The sequence below is a fragment of the Palaemon carinicauda genome, chromosome 38 (genome assembly GCF_036898095.1).
Source record: "Palaemon carinicauda isolate YSFRI2023 chromosome 38, ASM3689809v2, whole genome shotgun sequence".
Lineage (NCBI taxonomy): Eukaryota > Metazoa > Arthropoda > Malacostraca > Decapoda > Palaemonidae > Palaemon > Palaemon carinicauda.
This window is the reverse complement of record NC_090762.1, coordinates 25,299,692-25,321,796: the sequence shown is the minus strand read 5'-3', so window position 1 is coordinate 25,321,796 and position 22,105 is coordinate 25,299,692. Positions and strand designations below refer to the sequence as shown.

Genomic DNA, 22,105 nt, shown 5'->3' with positions numbered 1-22,105 from the left:
TGCACGACAGATGGCGCTGTTGAAGTACACCCCCTACCTGCATAGCGATCGCTGGCAGATTTTTAACGTAGAGTTTTCTGTCGAGCAGCAGAGCTGCAGCTTATATAATCACCGGGTAAGTATATTCAAAAATTTATTTTATTATCAAAATAACATATTATAGAATACTTCTTGTGTCAAACAAAACAAATAGATATTTTCATTATATTTCTGTATAACATAAAGTCCATTATTACTCTCTCTCTCTCTCTCTCTCTCTCTCTCTCTCTCTCTCTCTCTCTCTCTCTCTCTCTCTCTCTCTCTCTCTCTCTCTCTCTCATAAATTATACATTATAGAATACTTCTTGTGTCAAGCAAAACAAATAAATATTTTCATTATATTTCTGTACAACATAAAGTCCATTATTACTAAAGAGTAGTTTTATGTGCTTTACCATTATTTGAAGATAATTATATAAAACAAATTTCCTAAGGAATATTCTATAATAACTTCACAATAAATGGAGCAAATATTTTGGTTGTTTAGAGTGAAATACAATAGAGAATTAAGCAAGCTTTTGAAAAATTTATTCTGTAATTAGCAATATATCAAATAAACATGGAAATGTAGCTTATTATATAGATTACATGAGCAAGTATATCTGATGGTGACAAATCTTGTACATAGCTTAAGTAGCAGATCCATGGCCTCGTAGCGAGGGGTTTAATGTTTTTTCACTTTTACCATTCATTTAAAGACAGATTCTTACTAGCTTTAGGAGAGTTTAGATTAGAATGCTAAACTATCATTTCAACTATGCCAACATTTTTACTTTTATGCATTCTCTCACCTCTCATCTTTCTTTAACCTGTGTGTTAGCTCCCTCCATTCCATCATAGCTTGCAGAAACTCTTTTCTTATTGCTTTATGAACTCCTTCTAAGTGTCCTCCCAAAGCAGCAGCTTTTATTGCAGCCCTGCATTTTCCCTTTTATATAAGTGTTTCTGCTTACTCATTTGCTGTATACCTTTCATCTAATTTTGTACAGTAATTTTGTAATATTGTTGATTGTATATGCTGTAGTGATATTTTTTTTAACTTTTACCATTCATACAAGGATATTCTTACTAGCTTTAGGAGAGTTTAAATTGTCAAAACTATTTGGAAAGAGTTATGATTAAAGCAGTTATGTAATGACCAGACCTTCTAGAATGCAAAACTATCCTTTTAATTATGATAAAATTTTTAATTTTATGCATTTTCTCATTTCTCATCTTTCCAGACCAGTTTACACCATATATTTTATGCAGACAATCTATCTCGACAAATATTCTTTCATTCACGATCCATTTTTCGTTCATTCTCATTCAGCATCCATAGTTTTTTTCATGCTAGAGAATTGAATTACCAGTCTTTTCATATAATTCCAATTTTTCCACTCTATAAGTAACTCAAGTATATAGTACGGTACTCCTAATCTTATGTACACACCCTGCTATCTTTCTTTTTTAGTCAGTTCTCTCATCATACCATATCCTGTTATATTTAATCCCAGGTAAGCTTACAAATCAACTGCTTCTATTTTTTCACCACACATACAAACGTTGATTAGTTTCTGCAGTTTCTATTTACTATCCATAGATTGAACTATATTTTACAAACATTAACTATAACATAATTTTGCTACTACTACTACTACTTACTACCTACTACTACTAATGTTTCTAGTATTTGGACCTCTAAAGGTACAGTGATTCAGCTTGAGTATATAATTTTGAAGATCATTCCCAGTCTGGTCATAGCTAAAATAATACTTTTGGAATACTGTGTAATGTGGAGCCTCAGGAAGAAAAGGTCATGATTTAGAATTAATTGCATACTTACCTATTAACGCATAGTTGATGGTATTGCTGGAGAGATCTGAATGGAAGGCAGGGTCAGAAATATAGAGAATAGTATACAGATGCACAACCATTTTTTGTGAAAAATTTTGTCCGAGTTGTGTCAGGTTTCATTTCATCAACCGTAATTTACATCACGCTGATTTTAGCTATATCTCTGTAAAGAGACTCATCAACTACAGCTCAACATTCAGGACATATGTTCACTATAAAGAGAAGTGAACAGTTTATACATAGGCAGTAAAGTATATGTTAGGATAGGGAATGAAGTGAGTATGTGGTTTCCAGTGAGAGAGGGGCTGAGACAGGGATGTGTGATGTTGCCATGGTTGTTCAATTTGTTTGGTGATGGAGCTGTAAGAGAGGTGAATACTGTAGTGCTTGGTTAAGGATTGAAATTGATAGATGAGTGATCATAAGTGGGATGTGAATCAGTTGCTGTTTGCAGATGATGCTATATTGGTTGCAGACTCAAAAGAGAAGCTGTGTCAAGTGACAGTTCAGAAGGTTGTGTGAGAGAAGGAAGTTGGAAGTTAATGTGGATAAGAGTAAGGTTATGAGATGCATGAGAAGGGAGACTTTTGCAAGACTGTATGATAGGTTGAATGGAGACTTATTTGAGGAAGTAGATCATTTTAATTAATTGGGTTCTGTTGTTGCTATTAATGATGGAATGGAAGCAGATGTATGTCAGGGAATGTATGAACGATGTAAAGGGGTGGGGGAACTGAAGGGAGTGGTAAAAAATAGAGGATTAGGGATGAATGTAAAGAGATTTCTGTATGAGAAAGTGATTGTACCAGCTGAGATGTATAGATTGGAGTTGTGAATGAAAGTATTAGAGACAAATTGAATGTGTTAGAGATGAAGTGTCAGGAGTATGACTGGTGTATTACGATTGAATAGGGTTAGGAACAAAGTAGTAAGGATGAGAATGGGTGTAAGAAATTAATTAGCAGCTAGAGTGTATATGAATGTGTCGAGGTGGTTTGACCATGTAGAGAAAATGGAAAATGGTTGTTTGTTGGAGAAGGCGATGAATGCAAGATTTAATGGGAGAAGTGCAAGAGGAAGTCCAAGGTTTGAAAGAAATCCCCTGGTGACAAGGGGATAGATGTATGAGAGGCAAAAAAAGAGTGCTAAGAATAGAAATGAATGGCGAGCGATTGTGACAGTTTCGATAGGCCCTGGTGCTAACTCGGGTCAGCTTGGTGATTGCTGAGGTAGTGGCAGTAGGGGAGTCAACATATGAAGCTTCAATTGTGGAAAACCGCGGGTGGGTAGGCTGTGGCATCCTAGCTGTATCAATCAAACTCGTCTGAGTCCCTCGTTAGTCTAGGAGGAACGGTGAGAAAAAAAAATCCCCTTTTGTGAATTTATTTATGTCTGCTACCTTGGACAGGAGAACTCCTCCATTTAGGGCATTGGATCCCCTTCATAGACTGTCCTCCTCTAACCGTATTTTATGAAAGGATCTTCAAAAGACCTACTCCTAGCAGAGGCAATCTCCAAGTAGCTAAGCGAAGAAGCAGTGGAGGAAGTCTTTGATGACTCTCCAGGCTTCCTCAGCAATCCATTCCTGGTAGAGAAGCTGACGGGAGGTTGGAGACCCATCATAGACCTCTCCCTCTTGAATCTTTCTATTTTGCAGACAAGGTGCAAGATGGAGATACCAACATCCGTTCTCCAGGCCATCAGGAAGAACGACTACCTTCTAACCATAGACCTGAAAGATGCTTGCCTTTAGGTCCCTAGTCATCCTGCCTCAAGGAAGTACTTAAGGTTTTCCTTTCGAGACAAGCTGTTCCAGTTCAAGGTGCTGTGCTTGGCTTGTCTATAGCCCCCCAGGTCTTCACCACAGTCTTTGTCTTTGTCTCATTCTGGGCATCAGGCTCTTGAGATGCTTAGACAATTGGCTTTATTGGCAGAATCACGAGCTCTCCTGCTAAAACACAGAGACCTACTTCTGGATCTGTGCAAGGAGTTAGGGATCCACTTGAACCTGCTGAAGTCCATCCTCATCCCCAACCAGTCCATTAGGTATCTGGGCATGGACATAGACCCTGTGCAAGCCAAAGTTTCCTTGCTGCGTGGCAGAATTTGTTAGGTCACCTCTCCTTGGTAGAAAAACTCATTTCCTTGGGGAGATTACATCTGTGCTCGTTGCATTGGGTTCTTAAGACCCAGTCGTCGCAAGTCACAGACCATCCTGTAACTCTGCTGTGACTATCTCAGGAGGTAATATCAATCCTCTTGTGGTGGCGGAAGGAGGAGAACCTATTAGCAGAAACACCCTGTCAGGCTCCTTCCCCACAGTTCATGCTGTTCACAGATGAATCTCACCAAGGATGGGGAGCTCATCTGGGAAAGAAACAGATCTCAGGCTTATGGTTAAAAGAGGATAAGAGCTTTCCCATAAACTTATTGAAAATAAAAGCTGCGCAACTAGCGTTACTCCACTTCACAAGGATTCTGACTGTTTACTCCGTGGTTTTGATGAGCAACAACCCCACGGTAATAACCTACATCTCTAAGCAAGGTGGTGTAATCTCTCCTGCTGTGCAACCTAGCAATAGATTCTCAAGTGGACACAGTTCCAGGCGATCTCTCTCGGCGAGGTTTATCTCCAGGAAGAGTTGTTGAGGGATGACACTTGGTTCAGAATGGGCTTTGCTTCCTTTAGTGGTGAAGAGATTTGTGATTTTGTGGGGTTCCCCATCTCTGTACATGTTCGCCACCCACCTGAATCGCAAACTCCTGGTGTATTGCTTTCCAGTTCCAGACCAAGCAGCAGTGATGGAAGACACATTTTCAAAGCCAACTGGGAAGAAGCTTTCCGTATACCTCCAAAATTCTTCCTCAAAAGTTTACCAGGCAAAGTGGAAAATCTTCTGTGATTGGTGTCGTAGGGGGAATATTGCTCCACTCAAGGCAACTATTCCCCTGATTGCAAACTTCTTAAGTGTTCCTATGGAACAAAAGCCCTTTTGGTCACTGAGGTGAAAGGCTACTGCTTGGCCTTGAACCGAATATTCAAACTGAAAGGACTAGACCTCTCAGATTCTTGGGAACTCTCAGCCTTGATGAGGAGTTTCGAGCAGCCATGCCCTCCTCAAGCACTAAAACCCCCTCCTGGAATGTGACTAAGGCTCTATGGGCCTTAAAGAAAGCCCTGTATGAACCTATGCATAAAGCCTCAGTCAAAGATCTCACCTTAAAGACAGTCTTCCTCCTTGCCTTAGCTTCAGCCAAGAGAGCGAGTTGTGGTGCGCCTGTTAGTAACGTCTTTGCATGGTGATCGCCAGACGGGGGTTCGAGTTCTGATCAAGCTCATTAATTCCTTTTGTCGCTGCAACCTCATCATCCTTGTGAGCTAAGGAAGGGAGATTTTTGAGAGTCAATAGGTCTACTTGTGGAGTCATCAGCACCCATTCCCTGGCCCTCCCTGGGGTGCTGATCATATGTATATGTGGTCAGTCTCCAGGGCATTGTCCTGCTTGCTACGGCAATGTTACTGTCCCTTCCCTCTGCCCTGAGCAGCCTTTAAACCTTAAACTGTGTGGTAATTCTCATCGTACGTCACATTTCAGAGGCGGGGAGAGAACTATCTTTATCTTTTGTTCATGAATTTGTGACCAGAACCCAAAATCCTATTGATAATGATATCAGATTTGAATCTTTCACAATTTTGTTTCTTAAAGAAGTAACTGATGACCTGGATGACATGTTACTATGTCCTGTAAAACCAGTCAACATTTAAAGAGGACGCAGTGTCTTGGGCCTAAAATCTTCAATCTATTTGTGAGCACTGACCGCTCAAAAAAGAAAGTTTTTAGAAACACCATTTCTTTCTAGCTGAGAGAAACTATCATGAAAGCCCATAAATTCTCAGGGGAAGTGTCTCCAAGGGCTCTCCTCGAGCTCATGATATACACGGGCTTGTCGCAATCTAAGCATTCCACAAAAACCACTCGGTAGCTCAAGTCCTAAAAGCAGGAGTCTGGAATAAACAAACCACTTTTGCAAACTACTACCTTGAAAATGGCACACACAGGTTCTTAGACTTTTTTTCCATAGGACCCATTGTTGCTTCACAACAAATAGTCTAATCCAAGCTCTCTGGGGACAAGTTACTGCTTCTATCCCGGCATCAGTTACATGTGTTCTCTGCATTATAAGGGTGTTTAAGTAGAAAGGCAAATGGTGATGTTTATCGAACGTGAAGCCCTCGTATAAAAACTCCCTAACACAGATAAGAATGCCTCATATATGTTTGGCAGATATATTGATGATATATTGAATATATTTATATTACAAGCCAAGTGGCTTGTAATATAAATATTACCTTGGCAAAGCTCTCTTGAATGGAAGAGAGGACCTTGCCTTGTACAAGCTGTCAGGACTGTTCACAAATAATTCACTTTGATCTCTTGCTACAGCATTACTATAGTACAGTAATTGTATCAGGAGATAAAAGGTCAGACCTACCTCACAGAGACATCCTCCCACCTAAGTCTCCCCATTAAATGACTCAGAAGTTTGTATATGCGTAGGAATAAACTACAAGTTTTATAAGATTTGAATTTTTTCGCAGCTATACAAACCTGGGTCATTTACCGAAGGTTCCGCTTCCGCCACTCCACAAGTCTTTGACCAGTAAAGGGCTGTGAGTTAATGCTTGATACAAGCGGGATGTGTCATGGTGAGCAGCTGTCTAACAACAGAGCATGACGTAATCTATCAATTTTTTTTTTTATTGTTTGACAATAGAAAACAAAACCACAATTTACCCCTGTGAATGACTCAGTTTTGTATTGGTAGGAATATTAATTATAAAAGAATTTGTAGTTTTAAAAGTAAATGGCCAGTGTATGATGGTATGCATTTTTTCGTCTATCTTTTTTTCTTTCATTAAACATGAAAATAGCTCTCAGCATTTGATTTTTTATATATTCTTGTGAGTTATTATAGTTCTTTTAGTTATACTGAACCAAAACAAAACAAAAAGTGAACCCCCTTTTATTTGATAAATTCGCCTAAATGCTGTAGATAAGGTGAAGAAGCATAGTGGGGATTGTTACGGAGTCTTCTCTTTTTAGGAAAACAGGCTTGAAGATACTGCTTCCATTAACTGTAGCTCTCGCTTCTATTGGAAAATCTCAAGAACTATTGTCAGCACTCAGTATTAAATGCTGCCTGGATGTCTGTGGGAGTAGCCTTGACGCATCCACTTCTCAAAAAGAAAGAGGTATATGTAACATGTTTTGAATTGTTTTTCCCTTGTCATAGATATAATTATATGGGTTACAATTCTTAAGATAGATCAACCTCTTGTATGTTATATACTGTAGCTTAATGTCACCTATGAAGAAGTGAATTATTTAGTCTAAGCAGACAGCTGTCTCAAAATTAGTAGATCCCTCTAATCACCTGATAATGTGTTTAGCTAAATGGTTATTGTAAGGTATTTCATACTGTGAAATGTCAGAGAGCAAACCACATCAGATATCATATTATTAATCATAATGTAAACAAGTCTTCCAATTCATTAGCACTTGCTATTCATCCTGCAGAAAATCCCATGATATTTCAAGATAAATTCACCTTTTAAATGTGAATTATAATGATTGTATATGCAGTTTTCAAAATAATTCCTTAAACTCTGTGTATATTGAGAGAGCTACTTAAATGTCAGTGACTCGCATATGAATTGACCATTTAGTCTAGCAGGTGAAAGGGGTTCCCATGCATCTCCTCTAGAACTTATTCTAGAATGATCTTAAGAACCCTTAGGTCATCTAATTTAATCATATATAATGTTTTCAAGAAAAATAAATCTTCTCCGTAGTCCAAATTAGCATGTTTTGAAGACACCCACAATCCCCATCCCTAAGAAATACTAGGCATCTTATCCTTGATTGATGGACTGATTTTGGTGTCAATAATAAGTTTTTTGAGGTACCAATTCCATTGCTTATGTTGTCATAGTGGCAAAAGGTCAAAATCACATGATATCTGTCAAGATCATTGTATTTTGGGTAAAAATCATTTAATTTTCATGACATTGAAGATAACCATTTGACGTGATTTTTTACTCAAATTACCGAGACCTTGATGTAAAGTCACTTGACTTTGATCTTTTGCCACTCTGAAATTACCTGTAAGGGAATAAGTACCCCAAAAACCTATAATCTTGACACAAATCATCGAAATGAATTAATTGATTGAGGATATGATACCTAGTGGTTTTTGGATTATGGGAATCGGGGTATCTTGCAGATATGCTAATTTGGACCACCTGGAACATTTTTATTCTTAGGTAACCTAAGGGATCTTAATATCATTATAGAATCTAGTTCTTGAGGGTGTGCATGGGAACCCCCTTCAGCTGCTAGACTTGATAGGTATGGCATTGAAAATATAAAAGCAATATTTGCACTGTTTGGTTTTGTAGGATGTATATGTTCACACTCCTGAATTAATTGAAGAAATATATGAACATAATGGATATTTGTTTTACAGTAGTAATTTCATAGGTAAACATGTGACATGTGCTGCCTTTCAATGTCCTAATTTCATGTTGGTTCCGACTCTATATACAAACCATTAAGTTCTTTACAGTGGAAATTTATTTCGGCGATTGTAGAAATCAGCTGTTAAGCTTTTTATTAGGAGTACAGTAATTACCCTTTGCTAGTTAGCGGAGAAGTATACAGACCACCCCGCTCACACCTCCACTAAAAACAACAGTCGCTTTTTATTTTGCCTTGATGGAGTAAGTACAGACGTCTTACTCTCCTGTTAAAAAAAAAAAAAAAAAAAAAAATTTCCTTTACAAATAAACTGGCTTAAAAGCTAAAAATTTTAATTTTTTTTCTTTTACAGTTGTGTCTGCCTGTGGGAATCAAGAACCAAGCTGGTTATCCTGACATTGAAGAGCATCGTTGTGGCACTTTCATGTCAGAGGTGAAGACCAATCCTCACAGTCTCTGCCCCGCTTGCAGGGGTCACTCCTGCATGCATGATTCTCCATGTAACTAGTGTCGGGAGTGGTCACCCTCCCTTTTGGGTTCTTCTTCGAAAGGGAAGAAACCTTTCCATCTAACTCCGTCAGTTTGATCTCAACATTCTGACTCTACTCGATCGGCTTCCTCTGGGGGTTGGTCAAGTATGAGTGGCGCCCGTTTGACTCCTGGACAATGCTGTGCTTAGGGGGCCTTCGCTACTTCCCCTAGCGAAGTAGCATTGTCCGCCATCGCATGGGAGTTGTTGTCCACTGATGCGGTGTCACTTATGGCCTCCCTTGAAGCTCACAGGTTCTCCATGTAAGGAAAGGCTCCTAGTAAGTAAATGCTTCTAGAGGTCTTGTTGTTGGGCACGCAGAGGGAGCGAACATCCTCTGCAGAAGTTGATCACCATCTTTCTCCTTGAGACTCCGTAGGTTGTAGACCAAAAGCCTCTCGCGTGGCTGGCTGTCTTGACCGTGGCTTTTGCTCACCAGTGTTCATTCTGGTTTGGCAGATGGGTGTGAGCAGTTGTTGACAAGTACTCCTTGGAGTTACTTGTTAAGGGATCCTCCCGTGGGGAACCATGAGACTATCTTTGGCTATGTCCCAAGGATAGTTCACAATGTGGATCTTCTAGCCCGGAAAGGGAGAAAACAGAGTAAACTGTCTGGAGATTTGCCTCCATGTGCTAGGCAACCTCCGCTTCAGAGGGAGAGTTATCTGCCACCAGCTACGGTTCAACAATCTTCTTGCTTGCAGAGAGAGCTGCCGACAGTGGAAACAGGTATTGATCATCCTTCCCATCTGCTGGGGAGGCAGCCTTCGCCTGAGTGTTCTTAACCTCCCTCAGGAATTCCAACGAAGGGTATTGAATTCGTCCATGCCCTGCGCCAGCCCGTCGGAGCTCGACTTTTTGTTGGAGTGGTTTTGCTGACTGCAGCCGAACGTAGAATGGAGACTATTTATCGTCAAAATGCCGACCACATACTAACACCACACTACACTAAAATGTGGTGGAATGCCCCAGAGATCTGGATAAAAGAAAAAGAATTAAAAAGATAGGGACACTGGGCACCCCTTGATTTTATCCTGGGCAAGGGTACCCTTAGGTAACTTTGGGACTTACCTCAGTGGGAGAATAATGATAATACTAAACAGCTCAAATCTTGGGTAAGATTTTAAAAAGAAGTTAATAAAAGATAAGAAAAAATGGCTCAGGAAAATCCTTGTGAAAGGAAACACAGGCTTTACAAATAAACTGTTACTTATTTCAAAATAAAAAAAAAATAGAAAAAAACGATGTCCTATACTTTTGGACTAATTTAACAGAAATACCCTAAAAAAAATGAATAATTCATATAAAGGCATAAAAATATCACAAAAGTTCTAACTTTAGTAAATTTACAGGAAATCTTCAGAGGGTAAAATTGAAGGACAAAGGCAAAACACTTTTTACATCGTGCACTTGAGGAACGTAAACTTCTATCCACTGGAAAGTCTTTGGCATGAAAAGAATAGATCTGTGGCCGTACAATGCCCCAAAAAGGCCTAACCATCACTTGAACTAAAGCTTTCCCTTTGCATATTCACTTGTCCTTTGCCAATAGTCACTTTTGTAGTTGTGACTGCCGAGATACACATAGCCGCACACCTTGAATTTTGATCTCATTTTCTAATGTTTGACACTACAATCACATTAGGCATGATAGTAATCACTAACAGTTCAGATTCATGTTCCATACCTTTAACACAGTACCCGTCACATCTGTAGATACGGGGTTTATACACTACCTCCTTGGTTAAAGTCCTAGGGAAATCAAAACCTTTGGGCCCTACTGGGAGTTGGGCATTGCATCACCTGAAATGAAAATACATTTGGGACATTTTTAAGATGGGATTAGGGCACAATAATAAATAAAGACAATAACAATTATAATTTTTTTCAATACAAAAGTCTATTATTATATTAGAGCTGGGCAACGAGAGTCAGGCGGTTGCCCGCAATCCCTCCTTGCCGTCATGTTCGTCGGATACAATGTAATGCTTGCCACTATGTAAGGCCAGGTTCTTAGGAACTTGCGCCTTTGGCTTCCACTTATCTGGAGGTAGAACCTGCTTTTCTGCTTGCGCGCAAGCACTCTGCATAGGGCCTTCCTTCCTCGCCCTTGCTGGATAGGAATGAAGCTCGCCTGTCACCTTTAGGGGATAGGACAAGCAGGAGAGTCTCTCTTTATGACGCGCAAGTGGGGAAGCCTTTGATGCCTGATAGGGGAGCTCTCTCTACCTCTACTAGGCCCTATGCACCCTGTTCACTTTTGACAGGTCTTCCCATCTGGGCTCATGAGCGCTGGAGAGGTTGACTATGCGAGCTCTGGTGAACCCTACTTTTCTAGCGCGCAACGCGCAGGTAGCTGGGCAAGCACATGTGGATTACACCTTACATGTGCACACTGATGAGGTTGTGCGCTCTAGCGTGCCACATTAGCCTTCACCCTGCCAGTGCTCACCTCACCATTGGTCTTCGGGCTGGGGGGAACTGATTCCTCACTGTTCAACGTGATAGCCACCTTGAAGGCATTCGCTTCCCTAGGGAAGCTGAGCATATCCTACCAGTCCTTGACTCAACACCGAAGTTAAGGAAACCCTCTCAAGGGGCCCCTTTGGGATAAGTCCCATTCTTGAAGGGGGCTCCATGGTTCCTGGTCCTTGTCCCGGCAGTCACAGGACAGGCCAACCCTCCTCCATTGGTCCCACCTCCAGATACTCTGATCATCCTACTGGCAGTATTCAGTTCCTCCAAGGGGAGTGGAGGCCCTTCGGACCCGAGGCGCAGTTCTACTGTGCCTGGTTTCTCCTTGTGCCATCCCAGAGTTCCTTCTCCTCAGAGGTCCTTGAGGTATCAGAAGAATCTGGCTACCAAAGCATCGACTATTGGCCCGGAGCCTACCTGGGAGAGGATAGGAGGGATTCCCATCATTCCGCAGGGGAGGAAATGGGGTCATTGGGCAGAAACTCCCCTCACAGTCTGATCATCGACCCCGAGCTCATCAGCATGTTCCGGGCATTCAAGAGGGATTTCTATGTGACAGGTCCTGCAAGCAGGCATTTGAAAACGGCAAACCCCGTTCTCCGCCAACTACCTGCATCTGCCTAGACACATGGTTAATAACACCTCAGCTTTAGTGTTGAACACGTAGCAGTCGGTTGAGGGCAGATGTTAACGTGAGTAAGTCTAGAATGAATGTGTGACTGACTGGCTGCTTCCTGCTTCATTCTCCCCTCTCTTGGTGCTCAACATCCGAGGAACTCTGCAAGCCGACCTCCTCTAACTGCAGGTGGGTACCATAGTCCCTTGTGTAACCTGATATATGTATATATATTTATGTCCTCGTCCTCCAAACGAGGTGAAGCTGGGTAATGTCTAGGTTATGTATGGAGTTTAGCTCTAGAATTACGCTTACCTGGTCAGTCACATTGCTAAATTTTTACACCTTGCACGGATTGCTCAGGCCATTAACCTAAGGATTAACAAGGTATCAGGATGACCTCTAAACAGCTTGTGCGGAGCAGAGAGTATCGACCCCAGGTCAATCACCAGCCAGTTGGTTATTGGACTTACATCCACCATGGAGTGAGTCTTCACTATAAGAAGCATAATAGATTGTCTATAGTGTCTGAGCAAATGACAAATTTGGAAATAATTTTTATTTCTCCTAACTATTCAAACCTGGAGTTCCTTACACATACTGGTCCTGCCTTCACTTTCCCTGAAAGTCCTGCCGCAATTGCAAAGTGACGGTTGTTTACTAGTGCAGGTGTGAGCGGGGTGGTCGGTCAACTCCCCTGCTCCCCCACTAACTAGCGAAGGGTAATTACTCCTCGTAGAATGCTTAACTGCTGTTTTCAGCTATTGTCGAAACATATGTCTACTGTAAAGAGCTCCAGGTTTGTAGTTAGGAAAAATATAAATTATTTCAAAATTTGTCATTTTTCACTGATTGTACAAAAGAGCAGTTGAATTACTTTAATGTAGTAACTGAAAGTTTTCTGTCTCATTTTATCTTTTTACTTACCATTTTGTTTTTAGGTGATCACTTATTGGATTATGTCCCTTAGCCAAGTAGTTAATGTTGTTCAGATTATTTCCCCTCATACATAATGAAAGTTTTTGCTCCCGAAGATAGCTCTTTTATAGTGGTTGTTGACCGTTACATTTTTTTGTTTGGTAGATTATGTTTAAGGGATGACATTAAAAATTTTCTTGGTAGCTTATAAGCTTTTTTGCAGGCTATGTACTTATTAGTAAATATTTAATTCTTAGCTTTTGCTTTTTTGTCATTTTGTACAATTATTTTTTAATTTGGTCTTTTTCTTATATAATACAGTATGCTATCAAAAAAGTGTTTTTAACTTTTGCTAGATATCTGTATGTGCACCATTACTACTACTATTCTATTGCCAATTGTATTTAAGTCTCTAGAATATATGGAGACCATAATTCATGGTTTTATATGAATGATGTCTGAATGCTAAAATTTGTTTTTTATTCATTAAAGTAATCTTCCATTTATTTTATAGCAAACTGTATGTAACCCATACTTTACTTAAAATTGCAGAACTTGTGTGAGTCACAAGAGTCAATAATACAAAATAACTAGAGGTTGTAGTGTTTTAAGTGGCGCAATCAAAATTTCTCTCGTACAATCTAAGTATCATTGTGCAAATTAACTTGCCACTGGTTCAATATCTTTAAAACAAGATTTTTACATGTACTGTTTGTTTTATGTTGACAGAAAAGCCATTGGAAGAGGTGCTTGTAGATCATGTAACGAAAATGATCAGTGAAGATATATGTACTGGTGACTGCAAAATAATCAAAAGTAATGAAGAGGGTATTTTAAATGATCCGTTACAAAGTGCTTCCATCAATATTTGTGAAGAGAAGATTTCTCAGGAAAACCCACATTTAACAGACAAACAGAAAGAAGATATTTCACACATCCAGGATATATTAGCCAATGCAGATCCTCTTCTTCTTATGAATGATCTAGAAGCTGATGATCTAGATACCCCTGTTAAACTTGAAAATTATCTTGACACGTAAGTTTTGAATAATAGGTGTATTAGGTATAGAAATAAGTAATGATTATATATTGATATTTTGCTTTGAAATATGTCAGTTTCAAATCTATGTGACTGTAAATTTAAACTTTTTTATTGGAGCATCACCAATCTGAGTTTTATTTGCAATTTATTGCTACGTGGATTCAAACTTCTGAGTCATTTATATGGTGTAACTACTAATCATGTTTTCTACGACCGATTAGTCAAAATTTTGGTTGTGTCATGCTTTGTGCTGGTAAACACAGTCCATGCGCAAGGAGCAATCAGGAGCTTGCTCACAGAATCTCTCCACAACACTGCTGGTTGCAAATTGAAGAGATTGTGCTCTCACTTCCTCCTTAGAATAGAATCTTTGCATTCATCTCGTTTACCCTTTTAGTGTTTAGCTCTCTTGAATTGTTTTTCTGAATTCACAGTCATTTTGAGTGGTTATTCAATAACTGAGTTACAAGTGTGTGCTTATAGCTCGTAAATCTCAGTTTTTACGTTTTTGCCTAGCCTAGGATATCGACTATTGTGGCATGCTTATGAGTCGAGCAGACACACACATCTACATTGTCCCTTTCCTAGATAAGAGACGTTCAAGAGAATCTCTATGTAAATACTGTACAGAGTGGGCTCCCTCCCCTTTTGGCTGATGTATTTGACAGTAAACAGAGTAATGAGAAAATTAATCTTTCTCATTCCTGTTTTTGTAAGGCTAAACTATCTAGTTTAGCTTTTCGATCTTGTGAAATTGAAGCTCTCCTGATATACCTTGATGCTTATAGAGGTGTAGAGCCAAATGGTATTTTTCCTTTGTTTTTTTATAAAGACTGCAGATTTATTAGCTCCAATGTTATGTTACTTTACGCAAGTTAGCAAGAAGAGAAGCTTTTAGTATTTGTTGGAGAATGTGTAATGTTACTCCACTATGTAAATATGTTTGTGGTAGCTCAAGTCCAACTGATTACTGCCAAATTTCCATAACTCCCATATTATCTAAAGTTTTTGAGTGTCTTTTGGCAAAACGTCCTGATAGGTTTGCTGAAGATAGTCATCTGTTCCCTAGTTTGCAATTTGGTTTTTGTAAAGGCCTTGGAGCATGTGATGCCCTTCTTACAATCTCTAATGCTGTACAGAAATCCCTTAATTGTGGTCAGGAAGTTTGTATGATTAATCTTGATTTTAGTACTGTACTGCATATGACCTTGTAAATCATGAGGCCTTTGTTTTCAAACTCAAACAGTTAGGAGAGGGGGGATTGTTTCTTAGCATCATTATTGAATTTTTAAGAAATAGATCGCTAAAAGTTATTGTTGATAGGCACCATAGTGAATATAGGAATGCAATATCTGGTGTTCCTCAGGGTAGCATTCTTGGCCCCTTACTTTTCATACTATATACACATGACATGTGGTTTGGACTAGAAAACAAGCTTGTTGTATATGCAGATGATGCTACACTCTTTGCATCAATTCCATCTTCTGAATGTAGATCTGGTGATACTGAAGCCCTTAATAGAGATTTAGCTAAAATTAGTGCATGGCGCAAATCATGGGGGGTATGAAGTTGAATCCTAACAGAACTCAAAGTATGATTGTAAGTAGATCAAGGACAGTGGCTCCTCAGCATCCAGATCTCATTATTGATAATGTTTCTTTAACTATGTATGTCTTTTAAAATTTTTTGTGTGATTCTCAACAGCAAAGTTACTTTTAAGAAACACATTAGGTCTCTGTCATCTTCAATTGCACATGAAATTGGCTTTTTGAGAAAGTCTTTCAAGATTTTCTGTGATCAATGTATTCTGAAGAAGTGTTTTAATTCTTTCATTCTTCCTTGTTTTGAGTATTGTTCTCCTGTCTGGTGTTCAGCTGCTGATTGTCATCTCAATTTGTTGGACAGGAATTTAAGGTCTATTAAATTTCTTATTCATGATCTAGATATTAACCCTTTTACCCCCGGGCTATTTGGAAATTTCCAACCCTTAACCCCCAAGGGGTTATTTTTATCCCTTCACATTTTGCAGCATACTTTTTTTTAAATTGCTCTAACAGGCTTAATTTTTGTCATAGAGAGGTCAGGTTGGTCTCATTCTCTTGGAAAATGCCTGAATTTTCTCAAAAAATTATCAAAAATATGAAAAAAAAACAAAAAATTCATAGCATTTTTTTGCAAGGACGTATCGGTACGCCCACGGGGGTAAAGGGATGGCTTTTGTGAAACGTACCAGTATGTCCTTTGGGGGTAAAAGGGTTAATCTTGGCACCATCGTTCAATTAACATGCATAAGATTTTTCATAATTCTTATCATTCTCTACATTCAAATCTTCCCAGACAGTTCTATCCTGTTTGTATTACTTGGCATGCAGTTAATTTGAATAGTAGTCAGGCTACTTTGTGGCAACCTTTCTGAGCGTGAAGAATTTTCTTCATTCGCAAGACAAGCTTACAACCAATCCCAGGGTACAGTATTCTTGAAGGACAGAACTTTACTCCAGAATGCTTCAAGGTTGAGACATCCTCCCTAAATAGTCTGGGAGGTGGTCTAAATTATGGCCCCACATAATGAATGATGATCATACAATGATCGTCTACTTGAGATTCCCCTTCACGAAGCTTGAAAGGTGAAAATAGGAAAGAAACCTTTCACCCTTCGCCTACAATGGAATTGCAGTCTGATTTAAGAGTCAACCTGACTAAGAGGGGTTGAAGAAGCCTGCACCTAAGAAAACGCAGGGGCTTTTCAGTTGATGAGTTTTGCTGGTAACAGGCCAAATCTGGTGAAAGAAACCCATCTTTCATCTCAACATTTTGAGCGGGAAAGAGGTTTCCCCAGGAATACCACCGCCTTTATGTGTTTACAGCTTGAGAAAGGATGTTAGAGATGAATTAGGTACTCCTTGTAACCTTGACAGCTGGACTAAAGCTAACCCTACAAGGCCCCCCCCCCTCCCCCGTGAGCGCTGGCACAGATCTAACAGATGTCGATTCTCTTGGAACTATTATCCCAGTTTCAGAGACGCCTCAAGCTACGATGATTTGGAGTGTCATCCTTCACCTATAAAATATGAGTCTTATCCCTAGAAAAACCTGCTACTGAGAAAAACCGGGAGACAGGGTTTAGATGCAATTACCAAATCCTGAACTCACTTATGATCTAAAATTCTCAAAATAAACTAAAGAGATAATAAATTTAGTTACGAAGCAGTGTTCAGATTTTGTAGTGTCCTTCTCCTAGAAGAGCTGCTTACCATCGCTAAAGACACACTAATACTCTTACCAAGAGAAAAGTAGCCTCTGAACAATTGAATTACAGTAGTTAACTCCTTGAGCAAAGTAGAATCGTTTGGTAATCCCAGTCTTTTCAGATGTTTGAGACGCTGAGAATATGGAAATAATAGGCCAGACTATTTGGTGTATACGAAGGCAAAGACAACGTGAGTCGTAACCAGAGAAAGGGATCCAATGTACTGTCTGGCCAGTCAAAGGACCCAATAACACTCTAGTGATAGTACTTCAACGTGTGGCTGGCACCCTGGCCAACCTACTGCCTAGTGTTGTTATTACAATTTTAAATGAAAAACTAGAATATTATATAATGTAAAATGTACTCAACTAATTCATCTTTCTTTATAGTATGCATTAATGTAGAGTCTTCTTTTTCTACAGAAAGATAGAAGCCATAAGAAGTGTCCCAAGAGCTGTGTCAGTAGTTGGTATTTTTTCTGCCTCAATGCGTCCTTTAATTATAGAGAAGCAAAATGAATTAAATTCAAAGCTTACAGATGTTTTGATCAAAGAATACCAGCTTGATCGACATTGCAAAGCTGTTCGTTCTATCTTGTTAATGGAGGCTGGAGATATCATGCATGAGTTTTATTCACTTCTTTTTGCAAAGGTAAGTCTGCTTGTTGTATTGTAAAAGTAGTTTGTTCCGTAACTGACATACAAACCACGCTATTTAATATGGGTTATTACTTTCGGCGTAGCTGAAATGACAAGCCATTAGAATTTTAACGAGGGTTTACTACCCCACCGCTAGTTAGCAGGGGTAGGGAGGGTAGCTTGCACACACACACACCTGTGCTTGAGCTCACTTTGCTCTCGGCTCGGGTGGTAGTCGGACGTGTCCGCTTTCACCCTCGCCTTCCTTGACAGCCATTTAATGCTTTTTGCTTTTCCTTTTACAGGTGTGCGTGAAGTTGACCTTTGCTATGCGAAAGTGTCCTGGATTACCCGACCGCCCTTGTGGCACGTTTATGTCGGCGGTCAATACGAACCCTCACGCCCTTTGTCCTTATTGTAGGGGCCAGCGGTGTGATAGAAATAAAGTGTGTGGTGAATATAAGGAGTGGTCTACCTCCCAGTGGGAGAGGTTTTCTCGGCAACGGAAGAAGAAGTCCAGACGGGATATTTCTCCTTCGAAGGTTTCTTTGAAAAGAGAAAATTCCAAGGGCTCTTCTTCCGTGGCTCCCGCTCGATGGGTTTCTTCCGAGAAACTGTCGAGTGATAGCGTATGCCATGGTTCTGTTGCCTGATCTTGGGGTTTGGGAGAGGGAGTTGCCTCCTATAGCGAAGCAGCTCCTCCTCCTCCCCCGGGGGAGGATTTAAATATTCACGTGTCTAATGATGATTTGTTTCAGCTTTGGTCTTCCTTGGGGCTTGAGGGTTCGCCCTCCAAGGAAGCCTTCTTTGACATGATCCAGTTGGGGGCCGCTGTCAAACAATCGCCGACTTTGGCAGAGGTTAATCCTCTGTCTATCGTCGATGTTGTGGTGGCAGAGGCTTCCGATGTGGTATCTCAGACCTTTGCTCGTGATGATCCTGTTGTAGCTGAAGGCTTAGTTCCTCCCTCTGCTCATCCTTTGAGGGAGGAACTAAGTCCAGCGGTCTCTCCTGCCGGAGATTCTCCCCCTCGGGGCAGTTCACTCACAGAGACTCCTCTTTTGAGGACTGCTGATGGTCAGCCCGCTGACCCCTCGGCCCCAAAGGGCACATAAGCATAAAGCCCGCCTTCCTCTTCGCTGTAGAGGCCTTCCTTCACCTCACAAGTGTATGAGGAGGCGCCTCTTCGGTTCATCTTCATCGCCGCAGTCCGCCGCAGAGGAACCTCGCCATCATTCTCCGACTCTCCCAGCTACAACCCTGGACCTCTCTGCAGATCGTTCGCGATTTCCTTCGGTGGAAGATCGTCCTTACAAAGGACACGCCGATCTTCCACCCGTCAGACCTGCTGACCTGCCGTCGCCGTTCCTGGCTGCTGACGCGCTGTGGGTACCAATGCATCCTGTTGTAAAACAGGCAACGGTCCCTTCTGGGCATCAAGGGCGTATGCGCAAGATAGTGCATACGTCCCTTACGCGCCAGCGCTCTCCTGCGCACCACCGCTCACCTGCGCGCCAGCGCTCTCCTGCGCGCAAGAGCTTTTCGATGGAAGAAGTTCCTGTTGAAGCACGTCAGTGCTCACCTGCGCGCCAGCGCGCTACTGCGAGCTTTCAACCTACTGCGCGCCATGCGCGCTTTTGTTCCCCTGCGCACCAGCGCTCACCTACGCGCCAGCGCTCGCCTGCACGTTGACAATCTCCTGCGCACCCACAATCTTCTGATCTGGGCGCAGTAGGGAAGTTAATTTCTTCCTCTGCTCGCCAGCGCTCACCAACGCGCCATCGTTCTCCGCCTGCTCGCCATCCCTCACCAGCGCGCGAGTCTCTGACGCGCGCCCCACGAGGCTGCGCACGCGCGCCTTAGCCCATCACCACAGCCTGATGTGCGCTCTCATGCGCGCCCGCACACAAGAGATGTATTTCCTGCGTACGCGCAAACAGTCACCTTCGCGCCCACCAACATTCGCCCGCGCGCGCACCAACATTCGCCCCCGCGCGCGCACCAACATTCGCCCGCGCGCGCACCAACATTCGCCCGCGCGCGCACCAACATTCGCCCGCGCGCGCACCAACATTCGCCCCCGTGCGCGCCAATAGTTTCTCGCGCGCAACCCAGGGCATTTCCCATTGCGCGAGCGCCAGCACGCTCCCCAGCGCGATCATCTACGCGCTCGCCGGCAGGGGGATGGTTCCGGAAAGGTCCAGGGACGTTTCTTTTCCTTCATTATCTTTTCAGGCGAACCCCCCTTTGGTAACTCCCCCTAGGGATCGGTCGATCCCCTTCCCTCGAGAGGGAGTTTCTGACAGCGCAGCCGTCAGCCTTGGTTTTGGACCCTGGTCAGAGCGGTCATGCAGGCCTTTAAGCCTGTTCTCTCTGAGCTGGGCCACAAATCATTGGCAGCTTCTTCTCCCCTGAAGATGAAGAGAGGAGTTTCGAACGTGGTAACTTCTCCGAAGGCGAAGCTGACTCCTTGTGAGGAAGGCCTCCTTACCCCCCAGACTTTCTCTCCCTCCCCTTCGGATGAAGATATCCCGTCCTCAGGGAAGTCACGTGAGGTGAGGCGTTCCCCCATCGCACCAATGAGAGAAACCCTACCTCGCACTGGAAAGTCTTCTCGGGTAGGGGTGGAGAAGAGCCTCCCACCATCGTTGTTGGAGTCCTGCATCCCTCCCAGGAGTGAGTCGAAGGACTCCTAGACTTTGCCGAAGTCATCTTCAAGGCTTAGACCGGAGCCAGCCAAGCACTCGGAAAATGTCCACGAGCCCCCCAAAAAGAGTCTTTGGGGACAGGAGACTTCGCTGCCAGCCCATCAGGAGGAGAGCTGCAGGAATCAGAGCATGCATTCTGGCAGGTTCTGACCCTTATGAGGAATCTCAATGGGTTTGCGGATCCAGAGATTCCTCCTCGTGAGGGCAAAGACACGGTCTTGGACCGAGTCTTTGGGACTCAAAAACCCTCGAAGGCCAGTGTGGCTTTGCCCTGGTCTCAAGGGGTCAAGAGTGCCAGAGACAAGTTCAAAGCCCAGCTCTCCGAGCTTGCCTCCTCCAGCCGATCCAGCGCCGGCAACAAACTCCTCCCACCTCCTCGTGTCCAACAGAGGAGGTACTTTGACATCGTTGAGACTTGTTTAGCTCTTCTCCTACACCACTCTTTGGAAGAGCTTACCAGGGGAGTCCCTCTAGAGAGACTCTCCAACCGGCAGGTCTCGTTCTCGGCGACGGAGATCCTTAGCCAGGAGAAGATAGCGAAGTGTGCCATGCAGGCCACTTCGTGGCTGGATATCTGGCTAGGGTCCCTAGGCATCCTGTTACGTTCAGAGGACTTGTCCAAAGAAAGTACCAGGAAGGCTATGGAGACTTTTTACTCTCAGGCACTCGCACGATCGAGTTTCTAGCCCACCAAGTCTCGAACTTGTGGGCTAATACCATCTTGAAACGTCGAGAGGTTCCATCAAAAGGTCCCCAATACCGAGATCAGCAGGCTCAGACATTCTTCCGTTATGGGGAAGAACTTGTTTGAGCCTAAGGACGTGGAGCAGGTGGCTGAGAGGTGGAGGAAGTACAACCAGGACTCTCTCCTACATAGGGCTCTAACATCGAAGCCCTATAAACCTCCAGCACCCCAGCAACCACGTCCTACCAAGACCACGAAACCGGCAGCTGCAGCGAAGACGACGGTGTCTAAGCCCTTTCCTGTCAAGGACAAGAAAGGCAAAAAGTCCTCCAGGGGAGGAAAGAATCCTAGAGGGAGCGGCCTAGGCTGCAAACGCTAGGATTGGCAGTCCCCCTGCGTGTCCACCAGTGGGGGGATGCCTACAAAGTTGCGCGAACAGGTGGCAGCAACTCGGGGCCGATACCTGGACGATTTCCGTAATCAGTCAAGGATATCGCGTCCCGTTCACAACATCTCTACCTCTCCTGACAGCAGATCCAGTGTCGTTGAGCTCCCTTGCCATGGGATCGGCAAGGGGGCAAGCCCATCGGGCAGAAGTCCAAACCATGCTGAAGAAGGATGCTCTCCAAGAGGTAGTGGACGGGTCCCCAGGCTTCTTCAGTCGACTCTTTCTTGTAAAGAAGGCGTCTGGAGGCTGGAGACCAGTCATCGACCTCTCAGCTGTGAACAATTTTGTCAAGCAAACTCCGTTCAGCATGGACACCGCAGACACGGTCAGATTTGCATTGAGACCACAAGACTTCATGTGTACACGGGACCTGAAGGACGCG

The 22,105-nt window shown here is 42.5% G+C and overlaps 1 protein-coding gene across 1 annotated transcript in view; it reads left to right on the top strand.

Annotated features, from left to right (window-relative positions):
- The window catches only part of LOC137630483 (gamma-tubulin complex component 5-like), a 181,071-nt gene that overhangs the window by 115,900 nt on the left and 43,066 nt on the right, over nt 1-22,105 (top strand). Inside the window, exons 10-12 of the mRNA XM_068361981.1 lie at nt 6,981-7,129; nt 13,682-13,988; nt 17,667-17,895. Coding sequence (XP_068218082.1) covers nt 6,981-7,129; nt 13,682-13,988; nt 17,667-17,895 — 685 coding nt within the window. The remainder of the gene's footprint in view (nt 1-6,980; nt 7,130-13,681; nt 13,989-17,666; nt 17,896-22,105) is intronic.